Here is a 25,983-nt window from a genome sequence, read left to right on the forward strand (position 1 = left end):
AAGGTTTTGTGTAAATTGGATTGACATTTTCCGGCTACATTGTCATATGTCATAACGATGTTGTCGGAAAAAATCACGCCGGCTAGGAGCTTTAATCTAACACGCTGCCCTATCCATTTGAGCTGTAACAACACATTGTATGGTGGGGTTATCTCTCTTTTATGGGTCTAGAAAAAAATCCGCGATGGTGATTGTCTATCTTTTAAGGATACCGTATTATACCCATTCTCAACTTCTAGAAAAATATCACATAATATGTAGCATTTTACAAAGCTAAATATTTACACGGATAAGTAAGTTAAATACGTTAGTTATATTCAGCATTTCATACAGATTACAATGCATTACACCATACAATTTAAATGAATATTTGATTTATTGATGACGACCGGTTTGGCCTAGTGGGTAGTGACCCTGACTACGAAGCTGATGGTCCCGGGTTCAAATCCTGGTAAGGGCATTTATTCGTGTGATGAGCATATATTTGTTCCAAAGTCATGGGTGTTTTGTACGTATTTAAGTATTTATAAATATTTATATATTATATATATCGTTGTCTAAGTACCCTCAACACAAGCCTTATTGAGCTTACTGTGGGACTTAGTCAATTTGTGTAATAATGTCCTATAATATATAAATATTTTATTTTTCAGGAGTATTTTTTTTAATTTAATAAGGTTTACCAACAATTATTTACACCAATGCTAAACTTAAATTACATGCATATATCCTAATTGAGTAGTGTAATAATTAAGTAATAATTACTTGAAGGCAAAAGTTGTGATTGATGCTTAAAAACTAACAACAGTGGGTAAGTATCAAAAATTACACTTAAGTTTAATTATAATTAGTGCTAAGATTGACATAAAAATAGGTTCCTGCCAAAAATTTAACTGTTGTGAAGAGAAAAAAAAATGCATATATTTAACTATCGTCGAATTTATACATACACATTGAACGTTACGGATCGGTACGGTTATTATGTACAAAACCATTGTAAGATTTTATTATCATGGTATAATGATTACAATGTTCATTCTAACTATATTAAAAATCTTTAATTTACTTAGGAGCAGCCAGCTTTTTAATGCTTGTGCGTAATTTACTAGGTGGGTAGAAGTTAATATCAAAGATATCGCTTAATTCATTGGCAATTTGACAAAATCTGCACATTGGTGAGTTCCTTCCCAGTACAGAACTTCTAGCTGGTGGGCACAAAGGTGTTATAGGATTGCGTGGAACTCTTGAAGGTGCTCGAAATCGAAAGAGTTTAATCGTAAATTAAAGTTCTATTTCGAGCCATACCTATAACTTGTAGGAAATGTTAAAGACGCTACCCTTGGTTAGTTCCAATTTTCACCAGCGAATGCGCTGCGATCGCTTTACTTACCCGGTTACCCCTACCATGCACTTCGCTCGTACCTAGCTAATAGTAGAGGGCCAGTTCACCATGGACAAAAAACGGTCAAAAGCTAGTAAGAGAAATAAATAAGATTCTCCTTCGGTAATTACAAAGTTGGTATGGAACACTGCTTCAATCTCCTCTTGCCTTGCCGCTGACTAGGTGACCTCCTGAAACTGCGGAAAAACTACCAGGAGCAAAGTAGGTGTGTAGTTCCTCTTTGACCGCCGAAGACATGCCGGAGACGGAAGCCCTGAATGACTCTCGAGAGCACTGGGTTCCGTGGGGTCGTTACTCCCCAACTGCTAGCCACAAGCTGCCCTGCGGGGTTTAAATTTTTTATTTTATTTTAATTTAGCAAAAAAAAAACAGCGTTATACAAATAAGTCTTCCAAAAATTTACTAAAATAGGCCTTAAGTTTCCTACGTTACTAAGAAAACTACTTATTACAAAGAATTGTAGATTACGCAATTATAAATTATCCGTTTAGTTGTGTGCTACACGCAAGTACTTAAGTAACAAAACAATGCAAAATAGAATAGTAATACTTATTCTTGAACACGGACCAACTATGACAAAAATCTCTATCGTTACGAGATTCATCATATATACTTAATATAAATTACCTATCCCACAAAAATGTTAATATTCATTCAACGATAATTATACTTTCTGTATAAGTGTGATTTTGTTTTAGGTACGTAGGTACAAAACTACTGACTATGATGATAACAAGGGCATCACATTTTACGCAGGAGCAGCTCAACTGGGAGGCGCGGGGTTGCGCGCTGGCGGGCCGCGCTGACAGCGTCCGGCGCGCCCTTCGTTCCTTAATGCACACGCTCTCGCAGCTCTACCCCCAGGTACGTCTGTGCGTTTTAACAACCATCAAATATCGTAGATTGTGATCGCCACCAACCGATGAGGACCAAGAATATCGCGACCGGCGTGATTACGAGCAAAATTACGCTGATATCTTCTCGCACAAGACGTAGTAAGTCGCCATTTATTTTGAAAAAAAAAATTTTTTTTTATTTTATTTTAAGGTAAGATGTAGGTACCTAGAACTTCATTGCGCCATTCTGATCTCTGAACCGCAAGCTCCTCCCAACGCTCTGATGGGATGTCGCAAGCTTTGAGATGACGCTTCAGAACGTCTTTATATCGCAGACACTGTCCCCCGTGGGTACGTTTCCCATCCTTGAGTTCCGAATAGAAAACAGAGTTAGGTAGTCTACAGTCATCCACGCGACAGACGTGGCCACTCCATCTTAGTTGGCTTTTCATTAGAATGGCCTCCATACTAAACATATTGCCCCGACGTAATAGGTACCCGTGTTAGTCACACGACCTTGCACTTAATTCTAAGTATGCTGCGTAAACAATGCATGTGGAAAGTGTCAAGTTTTCTGATATCTCCCTTGTACAGGCACCAAGACTCTGAGGCGTACGTAAGTATTGGAAACAGAAGCACCATGGCCTTGTACACAGAAAGCTTGTTTTGGAGTTTTAGATCGTGCGACTTCCAAACACGTTTGTTTAATTTTCCAAATGTGGCTGTAGCTTTGGCTATGTGTGTTGGAATCTCTGAGGCAAGGCGATTGTCGGCTCGGATTTGGCTACCCAGGTATATGAAGATGTTAACGTCTTTCAATGCTGAATTACCCAAAACATCGCTGGTGGTACAAAAAAGCTGTGGATTTGCAGCATTTTGCAGATTCTAACCAAATAGGTAGATTTTTTTAGGGCATTCAGGCGGTATTTGGTCCACAAACTAGAAAAACTGCACCTATCTGCTCACGTAGCGGAGACTGTCGCCTTATTGACCATGGCGAGGTGCTTGCTCGTTGGGCAGAACACTTCAACGAGGTCCTTAATTCCATATCGCAGTTGACCTTAGAATACATCAATGCTCTCATGCTTACTTGCCGCTGAAGGAGAATCTTGCAGTCCCTCCAAAGTTTACAGAGTTTTTGGTAGCCATAAGGAAACTTAAGAACGCAAAGACACCAGGCGCGGATGGTTTACCTTTAGAAGTATACAAGTACAGTGGAGTCTCTGTCTCGCATACCCCTAATATTTTAAATAGCCTTTTTACCTTAATATTAGGAGTATGGGAGACAAAGACGTACAGTCTTGGAAGATTGAAAGGATGCCTCTTTATGCAAAATTTATAAAGGTAAAGGAGATATAGCTGATTGTAGTCTGGTAAGGTACTGGCGCACAAAATAAATACACAATTGAGCACCCTAGCTGAAAAAATCCGTCCAGAGAGCCAATGTGATTTTAGGCCTAACAGAGGTACGGTGGATGCCATATTTATTGTAAAACAAATACAAGAAAAGTGTACAGAGCAAAACTGTTCTCTCATGTGTTTTGTAGATCTCGAAAAGCCTTTTGACCAAGTCCCACGTCTGGCCCTCTGGTAAATTCTAGAGAAAATTGGCTGCCCATCAAAGCTAGTAAACCTGATAAAGCAGTTCCATGAAGCAGCGAATTTTTTGACTCATTCTTAGTTAGATACTATAGTGGTGTAAAGCAGGGCTGCTTTATGGCTCCCACTTTGTTCGCTCTGTATTTCTCGGCGGTGATGAGAGACGCACTTAGCCAAAGCAGCGAACCAATTCATCTGAATGTACGATCAGACATGGGGGTGTTTAATATTATATAATAAATAACACATGCTTCATAATTCATAATATATAAATATAGAAATAGGTTAAGTTTTTTTTTTCAATTGTCAACCTTCATTCATTCGCATCATTTGAAGAGGCTAAAAGGTATCTTAATATAAATACAGGGTGTAGCATTATGCGAAGCGTGCGGTAGCGACGGAGGCGGCGAGAGCGCCGAGGTTGAGGCGTCGACACTGCCTGTCCCGCGAGCCTTCGCCGACAGCCGTCGTTCCTCGGCCACATCTGCTGTCTCGGCCGCTTCTTTACATCCTGATAAGTGAGTCCACGTATAATACATTTTAGCACATTTATTTTATATATTATAAACAAGGTAACATGTAACGCGCTAAACAGCCTTTTACTTCAGCCTCACTAGCTAATCTATCCATTGACTGACTGATTCACCAACGCAGAGCCGAAACTATAAAAGATAGTAAAAATTTGCATACTAGGTTGCATTTATAAGCGTACAAGATTCAACCCTTAAGGGGGTTAAAAAGGAGTTGAACCTTTATATGGGGAACATGTTTTATTTTAAGCTAGGAATTTGAAACTTCGTGAAAAGGTATTATATTCAAATAAAAGAAAAGTAATTTCAGCGTTTTTTCATAAGAGGGCGTTGAAAGTTTGTAACGGGAACGGTTTGAGCAGAGACATACAATTAAAAGGAAGAGAAACTATTAGAAAGTACAAAAAATAATACAATATAAATATTATTTACAGTACATATGGTGTTACTTTGCTGCACTAGTGCGATAATTAGCACATTACGTAATTATAGCAAAATTTAAAGTGCCATATGTACAGTAAAACGTTGTACGATACATCTGCGAACAGGCGATTTGCAACTCGTCACCTCAATACCGAAGACAATACAAAGAATACAGAAAATTAAGAAGATGCATAACAACAGGCGGTCGTATCGCTAATAAGCGATCTCTTCCAGACAACCTTTAGGTAATTTTAGTGCTTATAAAAATGCTGCACCTAATAGAGTTAAAAAGGGGTTGAAAATGTGTTTCGGGAAACAGATCCACGCGGACGAAGTCGTGGGCAACAGCTAGTCTTGGTATAAATGAACCTCCGAGTATATAGCCTTGCATATAAAACAATTACTTAAGTGAAAATTATACGTGTTATTGTATTATAAAAGTAGCATAGGAAAGGCAGAACTGTGGGTATAAAAATCACATTTCCTTGTTATTCAAACCGGGACCATGTATGGCCATATTGGTAATTATCACGGCATGGCCGGGGAACCATACTTCAAACCGGGACATATGGTAAACCTATTTTAAGGTGATACTATTCATAAATTTAACACAAAATTAGTATTTATCTAATAACATGTTGCCGTAGTACCATAGCACAGGTCGAAAATGACGATTTAGGCGGCCAAAAATATTATATTGCATTTTTGCATTTTAAACACGATTTTGGAGTAAGAAAATGTAGTTTTATATAATTAATATGTCTTTCCCATCACGGAACAATGGTGCTCCGGACCTTTGGGAGGCGTGCGCGGAGCCGAAGCCAACACGTAGAGGCCCTTTTGACACTTTAATGAAATGTAAGGGGTACACCTAACGGATGCTGCCCTTGCCCGTGTCATGGGACGCACGCAGAGGCAGCACCCGCCAGGGTGTAAGGACTATTTGAGGGTTGATGGAATCTAAAATGAACTGGGCTATTGGGTGAAAGCGATGGACTAAATACTGGGCTATGGGATAAAAAACCGGACGCCTGCCTAATAAAACGGTATTCAATTTTATTTCCGGCAGACGGTGACTCGCCCCCACAAGATGGGCCCCCACAAAAAGCGACATCTAGGATGGCTCAAGGGCAACACCGGTGTGAGGGCTCAGGGGTGTCGAGAGGTGTACGCCGCTTTCTACCCAGTGGCTGCGTGCAGCCACTGTGCCAACTCGCGTCTTATGCAATTTTTCACTTCCACCCCTGGAGCTTATAGCTCTAACGACTCCACTCTGGCCGGCCGGCTAAGGCAAGCCAGAGGCAGAGAATCCTGTCCCACCCACCCTCCTTGCGGCTAACAGAACTCCCCAGGAGCACTCGGGTACGTGAGGTCGCTACTCCCCAACAGCTCGCCACAAGCTGCCCTGCGTTGACTGATTGCACTGGTAAAACCAGCGGGCGATGGGGTCGTCACATCCCTACGCCTTTTAATTAATATTATTATTATTTATATTATGGCTATTTTTCAGTTATTTCAGTTTTTTTCACATTACAAGGAGCCCTGTAATGTGAAAAAAACCTTAGCTTAAATATTTTATATATTTATGAATAATACAATGTTAAGTTAGGTATTGATATATTTTATTATCTTCCATTGAATATATAATGTAAATAATATAATATCTACTATATATATATTTAGGTATACAAGTAACACATTCCAGAAAGTCATAGAAGTACACATAGGTTCTCATCTAATACTATTACGTTTATGTGTATACAAATGTTCATACAAAACAATATGTCATGTCCAGAGATCGGACAAATTTGCGTCATTGCTCGCAATAATGTGGACATGACTCCAAAATTAATCAAATATGTAATCATTTAATTAATTTCTTACTTGACTTAAATTTTAATTCCTAGTCAATAAATACAAAAGTTTGTTAAAGTATAGATTTATTAAAGAAAATAATCAGTATTTTTTCCAAATTTTCTGCAGTCATTCTATTTCTTTTTACATCAAAAATATACTTAAGTGCTGAAAAACTCCGCTCGCACTCCACTGATGTTAATGGGGCAAACTTAAGTACCTAGTTTTATAGGAATATTATTATTCCAGTAGGTATAATTCAGAGTTTATTTTCTGTTCTTTGTTTAGTTTATCCCGATTTTGAGGTTATCGCCCACAACTTTTGTATTTATTGACTAGGAATTAAAATTTAAGTCAAGTAAGAAATTAATTAAATGATTACATATTTGATTAATTTTGGAGTCATGTCTACATTATTGCGAGCAATGACGCAAATTTGTCCGATCTCTGGTCATGTCTTAAAGAAAAATCATCTTTATTGCTTTGGAAGCATTCCTCGCTCTGCGCTGCGGCAGCTCTATGTGGCTCAGCAGAAATCAATAGCTGCATAGTTTCTTGCAGAAATGATTTAACGCGAATTTTCTTTCTCGTACTGCTAAGTCAGTGCTTGTTGCGGAGTAAGGCGATCTGTTTCATTCGAATCCGCTTTATTAACTTGAGATCTATAACTTCTTTATTTACAGTGGAGCAAGTTATCAGTTTTACTGCGTTTTGTTCTTTCACTAGACTCACTGAACGATTTGGACGGCTGACCGCGCCTGCAATGAGTTTTAATCGATATTTCAAATGTTCCTTCCAACCAAGATTCATTAGTTGTCAGAATTTTTCCACTATACGACGTGATTTAGTCTATTTCTTTTTAAATTCTGATTTAAAATGTGAAAATTTATGCTTCATAGCGTGTTTTTCTTTGTCTGCGTCACTTGGGCATATAAGGAGATAATTTTCCAAGAAGTCAAATTTTTCTGTTATTGACTGGAATTTTGGTTCATTCATCTTGTCAAACAGATATTTTCGAGTCACAACTTTTACACCCGAGGTATTTGCTGAACCTATAACAACAGAAAAGCCATATTAACAGTATTGAAAAAAACAACGTAATAATTTGTTACATAGTGTTTTTTTTTTGAAACACGATATTTTAAAAAGTGCTCAAAAGTGCTCCCCAATTTTTCAGGATATATAAATAAAGACTTGTTTTATAGATGGCCATAAAAAAAAATACTCGGACGAGCTCGGAAGTATAGTATATTCACTATTGAATACAAAAAATACTCTAAATTTTAATTACGAAAAGGGTAATGTTTAGTGGGTTATATATGTATCATTAAATAAATATTTATAATTCAAAATAGATTAAAATATAAGAAACTTACCGGTATTTTTGATATCCATCACTTTCACTCACAAAAAAACTCCACAAAAATAAATAATGACTTAGAAATGTTTGCTTCGGATAAGAGTGCTATGAACTGCGTGAGCAACGAGTGTGATGAGTGAGTTTCGAGAACCTCGTATATGACCTTCGAAACTGATAGGGATAGTAATGGGGTGGGATTAAATTCGTGATAGTGTGGTGTTTTTCGAGAGCTAAGTAGTTTTGCGATAAGCCGACTTTTAGAAAGTTGACTTTTGGCCGCCTAAATCGGGGTTTCCGACGTATGTGCATAGTCTCCCGTGACCGTGAACACCCTTTTACAATCATGTTCATTGTCACATTTCCGAAAACTTCAGAGTGTTCTAATACGGAGTGCTATTTTTTAACAAAAGCCTTTTTCGTATTCAATATCAGATAGGCTAATGATCACCTAATTGTCCTCCGAATCACCTCAAGTCTTACCTACAAAAATCACATAGGTGGTTCTACATAAACCAATCATCCAAATCATCCGGATTATCCTAATGTACATCATAATAAGGCAGAATCACGTGAATGATTTTACTGGTCAAATTTGTAACGGACGCATTTGTACAATATTGCCAGTTGTGCATTAAACACTCGTTGGTTTATTATTTATAGGTCTGCTCAAGGCAACGTGTTTATTTTTTGCAGCATTCCGGACGTAGATGAGGATATAGTCAAACTTATAACTCCAATGTTCAACTTCGATGTGGATAACAAGGTAGAGCAAAAAAATAGTATTACGATAAGTCAAGCTCGTCTATCAGTCACAAACCTACTGACATGTAATGCTAGCTCATGCAAAAATTTGCATAAATTGGAACCAGACACTGATCAGGAATCCAGTATTAGTAGTAACTTAATGATACCAAACTTGGTTGTCTCAGATCTTAGCGATAAGAGAGATTCGATATTACAGGGAGAAACTTATGAATCGGACCAATTGACTATTATAGATATAGACAAACCGTATACTGATGATGTTCACTTTCAAGAATTGATACAATGCGTAATGGCAGGGAGCGGAGAATGTACTCCAGACAGAAGGCCTTCTAGTGTAGACTTGGAATTATATGACGATGATGATGACGACGACGATGACACAAGTTCAGAGGGTTCAAATATGAGCGATGATTTTAGTCTAATTTCTGAAATCATGGAAACTAAACCCAGTGACCTCAATGAAATCGAAGGTTTAGGTGGAATTGGACATATTGATTCACCTGAAGCTTCTGATACGACATATGTAAACTCTGAAACACTACATGGTGAGTCGATCGTGGATGATATAAGCTCCATGCTAGGACAAGATGTTCTGCTTGCGATGTTGGGGAAAAATGGTGAAAATGAAACTTATACAGATGACACTACATTGTTTACTTCCGACACAGTATCAGATTTAGCTATGGACAGTCGAAATCCAAGTTTGGAAAAAAATAAGGAGGTAAAATTAAAATTTAATTCTAGAGCCAATTTTTCTAAAGAAAACGATATCGATAAATTTGGCTTTGAAAATAAAGTATTTTATATTGAAAATTCAGGTAAACCGGACGAACAAAAAAAATATTGCAGCTTAGCACATTTTGAAGAAGGAAATGATATAGCCCGAAAATCTTTTAAAAGGCATTATAAAAAGAAAAGTATTAGAAAAGTGTGCCGGAGTGATAACGGAAGTATGAAATTATTAATACCTAAAACAGCAGAGGTACTGAAACAATTAGACGAATCATCGAAAATTGGAGAGAAATCTCAAAATAACATTTCAGGGTCTCTTTTTTTCGATGAATCAGACAAAAAAAATATCTCTGAGACTGACGTAGATAATGTTTCTACATTTCCTAAAGTGAGTGTTGTCGTCGAACCTCCTTCTCCATCCCACAGTGAGGATAAAAAGAGCCTTAAGGCATGCGCAAGCCGAATGGCGTCTGTTTTAAGTGATATATTTGAGCAAGGCAACGATACTCTCAGCGCGAATTCACCAGAACCTGGCTTAGATTTAAACAGAGAAAGAAGGCAGTCAGATAACCCTAAGTTACTGGGTTCGGATCTGGAATATAGAAAGTTTCTGAGTTGTTCTCCAGCGGCAACTAGAAGAATTTCCTGTGGGAGTCTATTCAAACCTGGCGAACCAGACAAGTAAGTAGTTCGTGCTGTGTTTAATTGGTGAGTTAGTATCATCAGTCAAATCAACTACTTCATGAAACTCTAAAACGAATCCATCTCTGAATGAATCCATCTCCTTTTAAGAAGTTTTTGGTGGTTTTTTATAGGTAATTCAAAGTGCAAATACCTTTTTTTTTCAATGCATTTCCGTAATTTTGATATATTGGCTCAAGAAAAAATCTGAACATACAACCATTTTAAAAAGACTGCAACTTTGTTCATGGATATTTATTTAAATTACAATATACACAGTGTTTTTTTTTTATTATTTCGTTTAATTTCAAGGTTTCTGCATTCTTGAGCTTAAATTAAGTAACTTTCTCAAAGACTCCGGTATTCTAATTAACTCCATTTCGGATATAGTCAATAATTTCCATTTAGTTTCCTTAAACGTACTTACCCATACCCCGGAGTTAACGGAATTCAATAAAAACACGATGTACATAATGTATATTTTCAGAGGATTGCTATAACTAGTTAATTCTAAAATAGGCCCTTGAGGTAATATGCCAAAGTTGCTGGCGGCATTTCCCCGTAGTTACGTCAACCCGATTTTTGCAAAAAACTTATGCGCGCTGAGACCCCATGGACCTAGAGTTATAAGCACACTTTTAAAGGAAATCAACACATAACTCACCATATACTTAAAAACCTTTAAAATAAAGAGCAAACAAAAGCCATTCTGAAAGAAAAAGTAGCAAGCGTCTGTGTAACCTGTCTTCCGGCGTATTGTCTATATTTTATTTAATAGTACCTAGTTTATGTGACTGCTACATAAGAACATAAGGAAAAGCATTAAAATACGAGTACAGGTTAAAATACAAGTTGCATAAAAAGTTAATACGTTGCATAACAACTTAACATTCATTGCTTTATACACACATAGTTCTCTACGAAGTAGATTACGACCGCCATTGCGGCATATTATCATTTTTATTCCAACTGACATTTAATTTTGAATGAAATGTCATCTGGACTGATACTAGTTAGTTAGTGCTGCTGGGGATTTTCCACAAATCGACAACCATTGGGACTATTTTGCGTGAAACGAGGTAGCGCTACTCTAACCACCCCAGCTCCTCCACAAAGCCTAGTAATGTTTTCAGGTTGCTAACTGCCTCCTTTAGTGTACACGGAGTCTCTATGTATTTGCTCCTGTATACTTCTACCTGTTTACAGTCTAGAAGAATGTTTTTTGTTGTTTTCTCTTCTTCCATGCACGCTCTGCACATGGGGCTGTCTGTTTTTCCCATAATGTGTAGGTTTTTGTTTAGTGTGTTGTGTCCTGTTATTAATCCTACTATTTTACGTAGTAGACTGATACCAAAAATGTTTTTCAGAGTTTATCGAAATTTTAATGTCATTATTAAATCGTATTCGACGTTATTATTACGCAATTATAAAACATCATAGATATTTGTTGTAGTTTTAGTTTTTTTAGTTTTATGTAGTTTTGTTTAAGTTTTCTTTTAATCTAGTCTTATTTTTATATTCACAATACAATTGTTTTCCTGTAATGATAAAATTTGCCAACCCTGAATAATATATTAAGATATTCGTTCTAACAAGAGAGTTTATCTTTCTATTACCCGTAATTTGCAGATTTTGAATACGTGATTGTGTGTACTTGTGTAGATAAATATATTTGTTTAGTGATATATGAAAAATACAAATAAAAGTACAGGACTATAAAATATATATATTACTTACGGGAGTACTCCACGGGGACGCAGTCCGAGAGATTGCCCATGTGAGAAACTTGAACCATTTTATGAAATAAACTAAAATCAAAACATTTACTATGTACATCAGCACTCCAATATCACCTAACAATACCTATTCGGGCATAACAAGTATGCCAAAAAAATAAGCATTTTAGCAAGTGTGGCACACGTGGCACACATGGGTTTTTATAAATAATTTGCTAGGAGAGTTTTTTATTAAGTTAATAGCTTCAAAGAAATTATTTCCAGGATCTAAAATAATGACGTGTCCTGCCCTCACTGACTTTGAAAATTGGTCCCAAAATCGGAAATTAACCCACCCGTCTTAATAAGATGTAAAATCTATTATTCGTCCAGCCAATTAAAAACTGAAACGTAATCGATAACTTTTTCTTAACAGATTGTCTTCCTCAGTGTCTTCCATTTGGGGTGAATCAGGTGCGACTGGAGGAGCTACCGGGTCTTCTAAGTCAGATACCAGCGAACGTGCCAAGAAGCTACCAATTATTAATCCACTGGTCCAATTACCGGCCTGGCCTCACGTTAGACAAGGTTTTATAAGCCAATGTCTCTTGGCAAATGCTGATGCACTCTGTGCTGCCGTGAGCCCTTTAATGGACCCTGACGAAACATTGCTAGAAGGCTTCTACGAAAAAGCAGTTATGAATAACTATTTTGGTATTGGAATCGATGCTAAAATAACACTGGATTTCCATAACAAACGGGAAGAACACCCTGAAAAATGTCGTTCACGTGCAAGAAATTACATGTGGTACGGCGTACTTGGATCTAAAGAGTGGGTGAACAAGACTTACAGGTACCTGTTCCTTACTTTAAAATATTTATTCATTTCATTAAATAATACATCGGTTCTTATGGTACAGTCGCGAGCTTTAATTTAGGACCCACCTAAAGTTGAATATCGTGTAGCAAACTGACGCTATTTAGAGCTAATATTTTAACGCAGTGTCATACATATAATGTTTACCATCGACAAGTTGGACAACTTACGTTTACGTTTGTAGGGGCAACCGCTCAATTAATGTCAACCGGGCGGAGCGAGCGCAAACGATCATTTCCGATTTTTTCCGAGTAATTGTCACTTAGGCATTGGGGTTTTTGGCCTTGTCTTCTATCCGGCAGTATTTATTTTATTGTTCGTGATACGAAAAAAAAAATAACAGTAAAAATTATTACCTTTATTATAACATATTAAACTTTTTTATTATTCATTTTTATTATGACACAAAACTCAATATTATCACAACTATATAGACAGCATTATTAGCGGTGCAGGGCTATAACCGCGAAAATCGAAGTTCATCAATTGCGGGCATTTTTCTCTGTCACTATAATTACTTCTTAGTGAGAATAAAAGAGAAAGATCCCCGCAATTTGCGAATTTCGGTTTTCGCGGTAGGCCCACTGAAAACACACTATCGCCGAAGGCCAAAACGGAAATAAATTACACCTAACTACTCCTCTCCAATTTTTACGCTAAATATTCTAAAACCGCGTATATCCACCTTGGTTGTCAATAACGGCCTGGAGCCGGTCTCGCATGGATCCAATCAATTTTTGACATATGTCAGTGCCCCTAAAACTTTCCCAGACTGTGTGGCAGTGATCTATAAGTGCTTCTCTAGCTCTTTCGTTTCGATTTGACCATTTTTGGACCATTAAGCCCCATAAATTTTCGATTGGGTTTAAATCGGCACACTTTGCAGGCCACGGAATAACATTTAAATTCGCTCTGTTATTGTTGAACCAATTTCCAACGATTCTTGCAGTATGAATGGTTGCGTTATCTTGAACAAATTTTATTCTAGCGACTTCTTGTGGATAATATAATCGCAATGTCGGAAGCACACTCTCGTCCAATAAATCAACATAATCCTGAGCAGTGGCTCTGGGTGGTAAATTTACAAGTTCTCCAATGCCTCCTGAACTAATCCAGCCACACATGTTCGCTGTAACGCGACCAGACGCGTTGTTAGCTATTACGTGGTCTTCCATGTATCGCGTCTTGTCAGTCCGCCACAAATGTAATCTGCCCGTTTGGGAAGATAGAAAAGTCTTTTCATCGATGAAAGCCGTAGTCGTCCAATCAAAATTTAGATATTGACGTGCGAAAATAAGTCGAGCAGCTTTATCGTTATCCGTCAAGGTAATTTTTTTTGCAGGCCGTCTGTGATGCAGTCCCATAGCGTGCAAATGCCTTCTAACTGTTGAAGAGTGGACTTCAAACGTTTCCGCAAAATGGCTCGTCGGTGTAAAGGCGTTCATCATGTATTGCCTTTGCATCAGGCGGCTCTGCTCTTGCGTTATAACATGCGGGCGATGGTTGTTTCGCCGTAAGTCAATAAGATTTCCCTCGTTCCCGTGACGTCGAACCCAACGGCGACCTGTGTTTCTAGTCACATTTGTTTGTCGTGATATCTCGTGAATGCCTACTCCTTGTTCGTGCAAATCAATAATTTGAAGTCTTACTTGATCACGATTAGCCGCGAGCATGTTTATTATTTGCAAATCTTGACTGACACTGACACATGTTCGTAATTAGAAAACCGTAGTGATAGCTTTTTGCAAAGAGGTTATCATTTCAAGGGTCGATTCAATAAAACATTTAAATGTCTTAACTTGACATTTCAACACTATCGAACTGAAGTTTCGACCTTATTGCATTATGAATATTTAACAAAATTTAATGGAAATGGGTCCCAAATTAAAGCTCGTGACTGTACATGGAAGTATTACATCACCTAATGCTTTTTACAATGTTTCCTTTAGTGGGGTAAGTAAGTGCAGAAATGAATGAAGCAGTATGCACTTTTGTCTCACGCGATGCCGCTTGACAGAATTGTTTCTTAGGTCAAACAAAGCTAATCTAGCCCGGTAGCCACGAGATCGTGCCTTGGCTACCCCCAAAAAAGCGAAGGTAAAGGGCCTGCTCCCCAGGCCCAATCTGTATTTCTACTTGGTCTTAGCAAATACGGCAAGTTATATATGATTTTCGTATTTTTTAGGGACGAGGAATCACTTTCGAAAATATTATCTTACCTTTTCGTACAAAAAAAATGGACAAAAAATATAAATTATATGTAGTTTTTCGTGACAATTTTGGCCTTTACGATCACAGTGTGGCGATTTGCACTTCATAAAATATTTGACATTTTATATCTCTTATTCTAAAAAGTATCAACTCAAAGTACCCATTAATACATTATTTGTAAAAAAAAGCTTGTAGGTAGTGCATTGCGGTGACTATTTTCATAGAAATATAATTATAACCGTGATGAATAAAATACTTGATGCATGTATGTTTGCCCTTTTTGGTACGAAGGGCCTATCCGGATTGCCATAGTAAAATCACCCCTGGCTGAAAAACAAATATTCTTATGCACGCTTAACGTTTGGGTAGGCATTCGCGTAATAAATACTTGTCGGGCAACACGTAATTTAATTAACAGTTGCGGCGAATGATAAAATTTGTTTTCATAGGAGGATCTAGAAATATTGAAAAAAATAAAAATGTGTTTTTTTCTACTTTTCGATTCGAAATTACATAATAACCGGAAATGCCAAGTACATAATATGTTAGGCCGATTTGTAGAAAATTTCAAGGAGTACTGTTATGTTTATGTATTAACCATTTGCCCCTCCCCTTGATCGACATCAACTTCTCCACATTCTCCTAATATGCTACTATTGGGACAGTTTTGCTCCTAACTGTATATCAAAATATCCCATACATACGAGTGTTTTATACATAGTGTTTTATACAATCGTGATATAATGGAGAGCTTTTCAGTCGAGTAAGCCAGGGATTCCCAAAGTGTGCGCCGCCGCGCCCTGGTGCGCCGTAGAAAGTAAAGAGGGGCGCCGTGAGTTCTATCATTATCCGAAACCACAAATATTCGCGGTTACCTATTTGAGCGCTCGCATCGGTAAATAATATAGCGTCGTGTTACTCTTTTTCGACCGTGATTTTAAATTTACAAGGGCGCCGTTGCAAAATACTAAACTTGTAACTGCGCCGCATGTTGAAAAAGATTGGGAACCCCTGGAGTAAGCTGAGTTTCCTAAGTGAGGTACGAGATTGAATACAATACTTTTTCTACGAGTCAACGAAAACAATACTTTCAACTAATAAAATCATAAAGGTAAACAAATCAAAAGTATACAGCAATTTAAGATATTCGAGCAGCCGCGATACCTTCATACTCGTACGCGCTCCGGTCGCCGGGGCCGGCGGGTTGGTCAACGATACCATCTCGTCACTTGTACTTGCTCCATGATAAATTCAATTTTTAGAGAGTTTTTTTCTAAATTTTAGCCACCGTAGCCTATGGAGACTAACAAGCAACGGTAAGCGGTTTTGTAGTCTGGATTTTGCTATATTAACGGTGTCACATGTGCGTTTATGACTTATGAAGCAATTGTTTCTACTAAACAATCTAAAACTAAATAATTAATTTGAGCTATCGTATTGTTTCGTGTCTTGACCGCGGCGAGCTGTGATTGGTCTATTTCATTATAGTTGACTAAACCGTTTCGAAATGAATATACATGAAAAGTACCCAATCACAGTTAGGTATACGAAATCAACTTTCAAAAATCTCGAATTTTTGAAGCTGCTTTTATCGCGCTGCGGTGGGCGGGAGCGGGAGCTATCTAAGTTTGTGTGTGCGCGCACACAGACGCGAGACGCGAGCGCTTGCTCATTGCGCGGCGTTCCGTTGACATCGCCCACTAGCCGGACGGAATTCATCCTGCGCTCCCGACGCAAGTTGTTTTTGATGTTATCACATAATATTGTTTTTTATTTTTATATTATACTCGGCGATTGATAATAAACATAGATGACGAACTAGCTCTGCAAAATGACCCCACACACATTGTGCCGAAGCGGGCGGGGCATCAACTTGTATTTATTTCGCAGATGGCGGCCCGTTGTCACAGTCAGTAAGAAGTATTCAAATTATATCTTTAACAAAAGAAATATGCTTTATTGTGCGGATAAATGATGTGCTAGTCGTTCCAACAAACACTGGAAAAAAATATGGAATTACTTTTCACGTATAGTTTAGCTAGTATCATATTATTTATTTTGATTTCTCTCGATCACAACAGTCTTTATATGTGGATGATGTTATGCATTTTAAACAACCATTGATATTAAGAAACTTTCATTTTTAATTTGTTCAGGTTGTTGTTTTAATAATTTTAACTTGTGATAGTAAATACGAATCGCCGTTGTAGGTGGAGGTTTTTTATGTGTACTTTCTTACTAAGTCCCGGTATCTCGCTGCTATTTATAACCGGAAGTTCACGGACGACTGGACCGATTTGACTAATTTTGGTATTGGAATATATCTAGATCCAGGGATCATTTGAATGCTGAAAAAATATGAAAAGAATGGGAGGAAAATAGTCAAAACAATCATGATATTTTCCCATACAAACTGTTCATATGACGACGTGTTCAATACGAATTTCTGCATGTTTGCTCTGATCAAGATGAAAATCGCTATCTGAGGATCCTAGAGGACCTTTATAATGAATATTAGGTCAAAAATGAAACAAACCCTCGCCATCTTGGATTTGTGCATTTTGGCTCTGATCGAGATGAAAATCGATATCTAAGGATCCAAGCGACCCTTCATTATGATTCTGAGGTCAAATTTGACAAAAACGCCCGACATCTTAAATTTCTCCGTGTTTGCTTTTATATGATGAATGATGATCATGATAAGAGCAAAAATGGAGATATTCAAGGTGTCGGGCGTTTCATTTAAGATGGAGGACGCTTTTACCAAATATGACTTCAGAATCATAATGACGGGCCGCTCTGATCCTCAGATATCTATTTTCACCTTGATCAAATGAAACATTTTAAAATTCAACCCGCGGCATTTTCGTTTTAATTTTGATCTCAAATTCATAATAAAAGGCCTCTCGGATCCTCAGATATCGGTTTTTATCTTAATCATAGCAAAATCCAAAATCCCAAATGCCAGCTGTATTTTTCCAAGTTTGAACTATCAAATTTACATTAATTTACATTTGACATATTTCTGTGCCACCTAACTAAACGTCGCAGATGCCCTATAAGATGAACGACACAATGTATTAATTGGTTCAAGGCTTAATGGCCTTTTAATAGGTGCGCTAAACCAACAAATAAGAAACCTTTAAAATAAAATAATAAATTATCATACAAAAATATTGCATTTAAAACTATTATATATTGCATGAAACCGTCTACCTAGAGTTGGTTTCCATTTACATGTATTTTCAAGTGACAACGCTACAGCCAATCACAGCGCCTCATTTAGTAACCAATCGTAGTTCGGGTGGTTTAAATTGACTTATCATGGTCAAATGAAGTTTCGTCAAAGAAAACAAGACCTGAACTTTGACGAGTTGCAATTGGTCCGTTATTAGTATTGCATAGTAATAATGGGGTCATTTTTACGCTGATATTTTGTTTGACGTTAGTCTTCTATGTTTTTTTAATTCGCTGATTATACTGTATTAATTACCATTTAGATAAAGACTACAAAAATAATGATGTCCTTGCTTCAGTCGTCGTCGTACCTATCCGTGACAATAAGTTGGGTGTGATCATGGTGTGTTGTGAAACTAAGTAGGTATGGTTATCCTTATGCTTGCATAAACTAAAATGCCGAATCTTTATCAATGAGAGTTGGTGGTTTGAATGAAGATGAAGCATGAGAGAGCAACCAGTCTACAAAGCCCAAAGCAACACGGGATAACAAACGAACTTAAGGTGGTTCGACTAGGTTACCCAAAGCTTAAACCTCACTAGATGGCGCCACAATTGCAAATTTTGAGTTTTAATTTTTTTGTGGAGTAGTCTTGGTATTTCTATACTGTAAAGTATGATTAGCGCACTCTTTAAATAAATATTGAACTATTAAAACAAACATTGAACACTTCATTGTACAAAAACTACCCCTTAATGTCGACAGAATGTTTCTTGACTCTATTTCTAAGTATCACTCACACATTCAAACAGTCTTACTGGGATCCTTGTAGTAAACAATTTGGCACAGCGTAAGTAGGCTTCAATAGCGTTGCGGTATGTACGTGGAAATACATGCAAGAGGATGTGGGTTCGAGACTCATTAATTTTTTTTTTGTTATCAGCAGGGGTCGTACAAAAAGTGCGGATGACGTCAAACCACTTATAGAATGATTTCAAATAGTATTTTTGATTTTCATAAACAATTATCACTTATCATTTATCAACCTCTTTATTAAACGATATCGCCACTTGAAATGAGGAAGTACGTTTTTGACTGGCACATTGTCAATCAGATGAATAATAAATTGACTTCGTTATTGTTTAGCTATTGTATCTTCACGATTATATTTAGCTAAAGTTTATATTTACTAATGTATAAGAAAACGCTCTAAAATGTCATCTTTACTCGAATATTGTGGCAATCCCACAGACTTGTTCTAACTATTTTCAAATAATTATACCTTATGGTAACAAGTTTCGTGAAATTTATTTTATTCACTACATCACCCTACCACCTGTATTATTAATTCCATGGATTTATTTAAGATTATTTAGTTACTTCATTAATACTACTTTGTTACTACATGTCACACGGAAGTTTAAATACAAACTCAAACATCATCCTGTGTGCAAGATTACGTCATTTTTACGTCATCCGCACTTTTTGTCCGACCCCTGGTTATCAGTATTATCAAGTATTATTAATAAATTATTTTACTCACTGCACTTGTTTACCCTAGTAATTCAAATTTGTAAAAATTATATACTTTGGAATACTTTATACGACAATTTAGTCTCGTATTGTATCAAATTTTAGTCTACTTTAATAACGCTTTGAAAAGATACTATCTAAACTAGTCCTTTAGGGTGATAATCGCCCAAATCTAAAAAAACGCGAAATTTTCGCGGTTTTGTCGATTTTTGACAAAGTTGCGTTCGGCGCTCGAGGTCTCAAGCTTGGATTATTGATTGGGCCAACATAATAAACAAGTTACTGGATTGGAAGTTTTGATTTACGGGCGGCTACCTCTAGCTAGGCAAGTGCGGAACGATTCATCGCGGTCGTGACTGCCGCTTGGCCAATTTTTTCAATATGATGTCAAACTAAACTCTGAAAATCGCAATTACAAACTTGATCAAAATCTAAATGTAAACAAAACAGTTCCACAGATAAGATATAAATGACACGCGATTTTCGAGCAATTCAAACGTACTGTTGCTAACCCGCGATTTTTCAAATTTTCCGCCTTTTTTTACTGATATTAATATACCGTAAGATACGGACAGATACCGACAGCTATCTTATAGTATATTAGCTAAGCAACATACACGCCAACGATGCCAAAATATATATCGCTGTCCTTCTAGCACCTATATTGTGAGAGAGACGAAATATACGAGTACTAAAAAGGTAATAACTAATAAAAAGTAATTATTTCGGACCTATTTGATTCACTCAAGTATCCATTAAATGTACGTCCTTATCGTACCAATATTTATGTTTTTTTTGTAGTTACAGATTGATAGCATGTCTTTATATTTAAGGCACCTTGGACAACGAGTGCAACTAGAATGCGATGGACAACGTATACCGCTGCCAGAACTGCAGGGGATTGTCGTACTTAACATATCATCATTCATGGGTGGGACGAATTTTTGGGGAGGAACCAGGGGCGATGATATTTTCTTAGCCCCATCTTTCGATGACCGTATCCTAGAGGTAACGTGCGAAACACTCAAACCTGTATGTTAGATGTGCAAAAGGGACCTAATTAAATAAAAACTTGCTACGGATATATGCAGGTGGTGGCAGTATTTGGATCAGCACAAATGGCCGCGTCCCGCCTCATCAATTTGCAGAAGCATCGCATTGCCCAGTGCCGCGCAGTGCAAATCAATATTCTTGGTGATGAATGCGTGCCCGTACAAGTGGACGGCGAGGCCTGGCTGCAGCCGCCGGGCTGTGTGCGAATCATTCACAAGAACAGAGCGCAAATGATGTGCCGCTCGCGCGCGCTCGAGACAAGCCTTAGGTTAGAACTTTGTGTATTTATTTCAGTTATGTATACATACATGTATCGAAATACACGGCAGTGTGACTGGCGAAGTTCGTAGTTACGTATTATATACCTAGTTGGTTACTAAATTCTGTTACTGCAATAATCTTTATCTACATAAAATATACGAATGAAAGTTGAATAAACTATATATTAAAATGAAGTACACAAAATCAGGAATTATATATGACAATATCATTCAAAATGGCCTCCTCTGGCCTTGGACATAGGCCCTCAAACGACGAGGCCAGTCATCAATAGCGACACGCACGATTGTCATTTTAATTCCGTCACTGTCTTAAATATGGCCCGCTTGAGGGAGTTAAGATTTGTGTGGGATTTAGTGCAGGCTTTCTCCTCAATAACCTGCCATATGGCATAATCCAGGGGGTTAAGGACCGGGCTGGAGGACGGCCAGTCTTCGTGGGCAATAAAGTCAGTTCAGTCAGTCAGGAACAATCCTTCGAAACCAGGCTTGACTTGTTTTTGCCTTATGTGCAGGAGCTGAGTCCTGTTGAAAGACCCATGGCTGGTTTTGAAATAGGGTGTGGCTTAAGGGCTTCACTATTGGTTCGAGAACGGTTTCCTGGTAAACTTTGGCCCCAGTTTTCACACCTTTTTCATAGAAATGAACCTGTGTTAGCCCTGAGTATGACACACCCAGCCAAATCATCACATAAGAGGGATGATGGCCTCGTTGCACTCTCGGAACAGCCGCAATCGCCTCTTGACTGTTTTTTGCATACACTGTCATTCTGGCGGTTACAACATTCTTCAATGGTAAATTTTTTTTCATCTGTAAATAGTATTTTTCGATGGCCATTTTGTGCGTACCTGTTCAATAGCACACGACCTCTCTCTAGCCTCATAGTCTTTAATCGTCCATTAAGCAAATGACCTTTTTGTCTGCGGTAAGCGTGTAGTCCAACGTCTTTATTGATAACTTTTTTTAGGGAGCTTCTCTTCACAGACATCTGTATTGCCAACAACTTTTGCTTCCGGACGAAGTTTCTTGCAATTTTCTCCTTCACTGCCTTTATTAGAGCTGGGATCCGAACAGTGCGTGGTCTTCCAGACCTCTTGCGGTCATCAAAGCTCTGAGTGCTATTGTATCTATTAATTGTGCGATAAACAAATTGTTTGTTGATTTTTAGGTTTTCAAGCAACTTTAAAAAAACATGTTTGGCGGGTGCCCACATTTGTGCAACGCAATTACTGCGATACGATTCTCTTTTAGGCCCCAATTCATTATACGGAGAGATAAGCGTTATGTGTGGTATATAATTATAGCTCACAAATCCACCAGATTGTCATGTTTTATTTTTTCGGTAGCATTTGTTTTAACGGAAATAAAGAGGTTGCAAATCGAGTAACAGAATTTAGTAACCAACTAGACTAGGTAGACATGTACATAGGTATAGCAATCCCTGCGGCTGTAATAATGTAATATTAATTGTGTAATGGGCGTTTTTATTTTATTTTTGTAAGTTTGTGGTTTTAGGTTATTCCGACTCAGAATCACAAATACTGATTCAGCTAGGAGAAAAAGGTCCCAATTTATTCCTACTTTTTTTGCTGTTACGTTACCTCCATACAAGCGATTCTGAAAAGTAAGGACACTTTTGTCATACAGTCGGCGTCAAATACTTCGTAGCAGTCAAAGTAGCCAAATAGTTCGGTACACCATATATTTAGTATGGTGTACCGAACTATTTGGCCACTTTGACTGCTACGAAGTATTTGACGCTGACTGTACACTGAGTTACACGCGCGATGTTTTTAGGTCACGTGCGATGTTTTTGACCTTTAACCCTATTAAAATCAGTAAAATACCCAGTCGTTTAAAATGATATCTATCCCCGTTAAAATTCGTATCAGTTCAAGAAAGTTATTCACTGCGCAGAGCTTGGGACGAGAAGCAACAAATGAAGGCACACGCAGCGTCAGGCTCAGCGGCAACCTCGGCAGCGTCACAGTCGGCGCGCGCGCCACTGTCTGCCGCCGAAAACGCGGCGCTTCTGGCCCTGCTCGACGACGTCAATACACTTGTCAAACACGTTAGTATTATACTCTGGGAATAGGTACTCCGCGTAGGTATATAAGCAAATAGGTAATGAAACTAGACTTTCTTTCTTCTTTCTTCCTAGCGTTGTCCCGGCATATTGCCACGGCTCAAGGAAGCCTGGGGTCCGCTTTGACAACTAATCCCAAGATTTGGCCTAGGCACTAGTTTTTACGAAAGCGACTGCCATCTGACCTTCCAACCCAGAGGGTACTAGGCCTTGTTGGGATTAGTCCGGTCCGGTGACACAAAAAGTACCTATTCATGCATGATTTCACCTGCGCATTGTGCGTTTTGTTTATGAAGTGCTTGCCCTCACACGATCGGAAGACTCGATCTCAGAGCTTGCACTACCAGTCGTCAAACACCAGAACCTATCCTTCAGATATAAAAAGAAAAAGAAAAAACAAAATACTAACTGGGAACTAAAATTTTCATATTTATTTATCCGGCCCTTGGAAAGACTTCAGCTGTTACTGTGGTTTACATTATGATGCCGATTGTAAAAAATAATTTCTTCGTTATACTTTCCAATCAAGATTCTCCTTGTTATACTTTCCAATCTTGGTCATGTTACAAGCATCGTGATCAAATGCAGGTAAAGCTGTCGTGCATCAGCGAGGGCGCCGTGACCGGGAGCGCCGCGGCAAGCGTGGCCCAAGCGCGTCGTGTAGCCGCCCGCGCCGATGCTCTACAAGACTCTGAGGGTCGGCTCCTGCCCCCACCTTTGCTGCGACGCTTACTTGCAGCCCTGGTAAATATATACCTACAATATAATTCTGTACATACTAGCTTCTGCCGGCGACTTCGTCTGCGTGGAATGATGATGATGGTTGATAAGTACTATCCTGTGTCCTTTCCCGGAATGCAAACTATCTCTATTCCTAATTTCATCTAAATCGGTTCATGTTTTAAGCGTGAAGAGGTTACAGACAGTTAATAAGTTTTTGGCAAAAAAATATTTTTGGTACAAGCTTTATCGCTGGCTGTATTTTTCTTTCAACTGAACAGGTAACTAATACTCATCGGGACAATTGTAACAAACCGAAACATAGGTTGCATTGTTTTATCACAGAGTTCCTATGGCCTCCTCCTGTGTTCTGGCCAACTCGATGGTACCATAATATTGCATTGTCATCCAACTTATATAATGTATGTGAAGTTTCAGGTCAGTATATTATGTGGGTCTAAATTAGCATGCAAGATTTGACAAACCAGTATTACAAACAAACACCGCAAATCAAATAAAAGCAAGTAAAATAGGTATCCTCGTATAAAAACTATGAATCGGAAACAGGGTTGAACTCGTTCTTTGAACAAATGGAACCCCATGAACAAATCAACATATTTATTTATTTTATTTTATTATTCAAATTAGTTACACAGCATTACAGTATTACTACTAAGGCACTGCAAACTACAAAACATATAAAAAAATACAAAGATACGACAAAACACAAAATACAATCTAAACATTGGATTTGGGCGACGACGTAACAGCGTGGTTCCGTAGCGTCATCTGACTCGGCGTAGGATTCGGCAGGTTGCCCCGGAACCGCCGAAACACCACACCCTTCGGCCAGAAGTCCGCGCTTGCGATGGTGTCCTGCAGCGGCCGCGGCACGCGCACCACAAATGAACTGAAATGCACATAGTGAAGCGACTGAAGCTGGTGCTCCCTCAGCGTGTAGTCAGTCTTCCGACGAACGTACTCCACCACCTCGTCGGCTACGGCAGAGTAATATAGGCGTGACACGTAAAGCGCCTTACTCGGTGTCGCAACTCGTAGGCCAGAATTAACCGGCTCCGCAGTGCCACACAGAGTCTTACAAGGCGCCCTGCGCGCCTTGCGTTTCCTTTCCACCAGTGTCAATCCCTACTTATCCACATCGGATGTTATATGTAAGTATATGGGATGTTTTTCAACACTTAGCCCACATTTCCGGGGGGGTGTTGCTCTTTCCTGTGCAACTCTCTCTCTATATCACGTCCCGATATCTGCCATTTTTCAAACCTACTTAATTTAAATTTTTTCCATTTTTCTATTATAATCTTTCCGCGGCTCTTTTACAGTTACACAGAACTTCTTTAAACTAGACCATGTTTTCTTCGGAATTCCTCATATTCTTTGGGATTTGGTTTATAGTATTCAACCTATTTTAAGAGGCCCGTTTCAACGCTTTGGTTTCATTGCACCTAAATATCATCATGCCATTGTAAAGCCTGACCAGGAATATATAATCATTGGCCATGTTGCGGAATTTGATTGGAACTATTTTCTTACACTGGCAATAATTTTAATGATAGGTTGTCACTGTTGTCAATGTGATTGTGACGGTTTACTTAAATACTACTTATACCGAACATTCTCCTCACGTGTGAAAGTCAACACCGATATTGGCGAATCCACCCTGTGCAAATTGGCAGGGAGTAAAAGCCAGAGGGAGAAAAAATACTACTTATGGATAAAGTTGCCCAAAACTATTGACAGTCAAGAGCGAAACATTGTATATAAAGTATATATGCAGGATGACCTTAGCCATTGGACAAACACTGAAATCCCACGTAGGGTTACTTCTCAGGAATGCTCTGACGTTAATATTTTTTTAATTAGAACAAAAGATAAAAAAATAATTTTTTCGAACAAAAGTTATTTGCAATAATTGACAACAAAAGAAACAAATCTTTGGCAGTGTTTTTGACAATTTGTTCGAAATATTTGATAATGATGACATTTTCCAAGTCAGAAGCTTGTTAGTGTCATAAATAAATCGGACAGACAGACGGACATGACGAATCTATAAGGGTTCCGTTTTTTGCCATTTGGCTACGGAACCCTAAAAAGATAATCAAAAAGGTTGAAGAAGGTTCCATACTATT

At 38.2% G+C, this 25,983-nt stretch overlaps 1 protein-coding gene across 3 annotated transcripts in view; it reads left to right on the plus strand.

The window, feature by feature from the left end:
- The window catches only part of LOC133527580 (diacylglycerol kinase eta), a 137,057-nt gene that overhangs the window by 100,941 nt on the left and 10,133 nt on the right, over positions 1-25,983 (plus strand). For all 3 annotated transcript variants that reach the window (XM_061864640.1, XM_061864649.1, XM_061864659.1), the window contains 8 exons: positions 2,159-2,266; positions 4,204-4,355; positions 8,698-10,182; positions 12,334-12,750; positions 20,530-20,704; positions 20,788-21,017; positions 22,945-23,098; positions 23,702-23,857. In XM_061864640.1, the coding sequence (XP_061720624.1) occupies positions 2,159-2,266; positions 4,204-4,355; positions 8,698-10,182; positions 12,334-12,750; positions 20,530-20,704; positions 20,788-21,017; positions 22,945-23,098; positions 23,702-23,857 (2,877 nt within the window). The remainder of the gene's footprint in view (positions 1-2,158; positions 2,267-4,203; positions 4,356-8,697; positions 10,183-12,333; positions 12,751-20,529; positions 20,705-20,787; positions 21,018-22,944; positions 23,099-23,701; positions 23,858-25,983) is intronic.

Source organism: Cydia pomonella, chromosome 1 (assembly GCF_033807575.1).
Source record: "Cydia pomonella isolate Wapato2018A chromosome 1, ilCydPomo1, whole genome shotgun sequence".
NCBI lineage: Eukaryota > Metazoa > Arthropoda > Insecta > Lepidoptera > Tortricidae > Cydia > Cydia pomonella.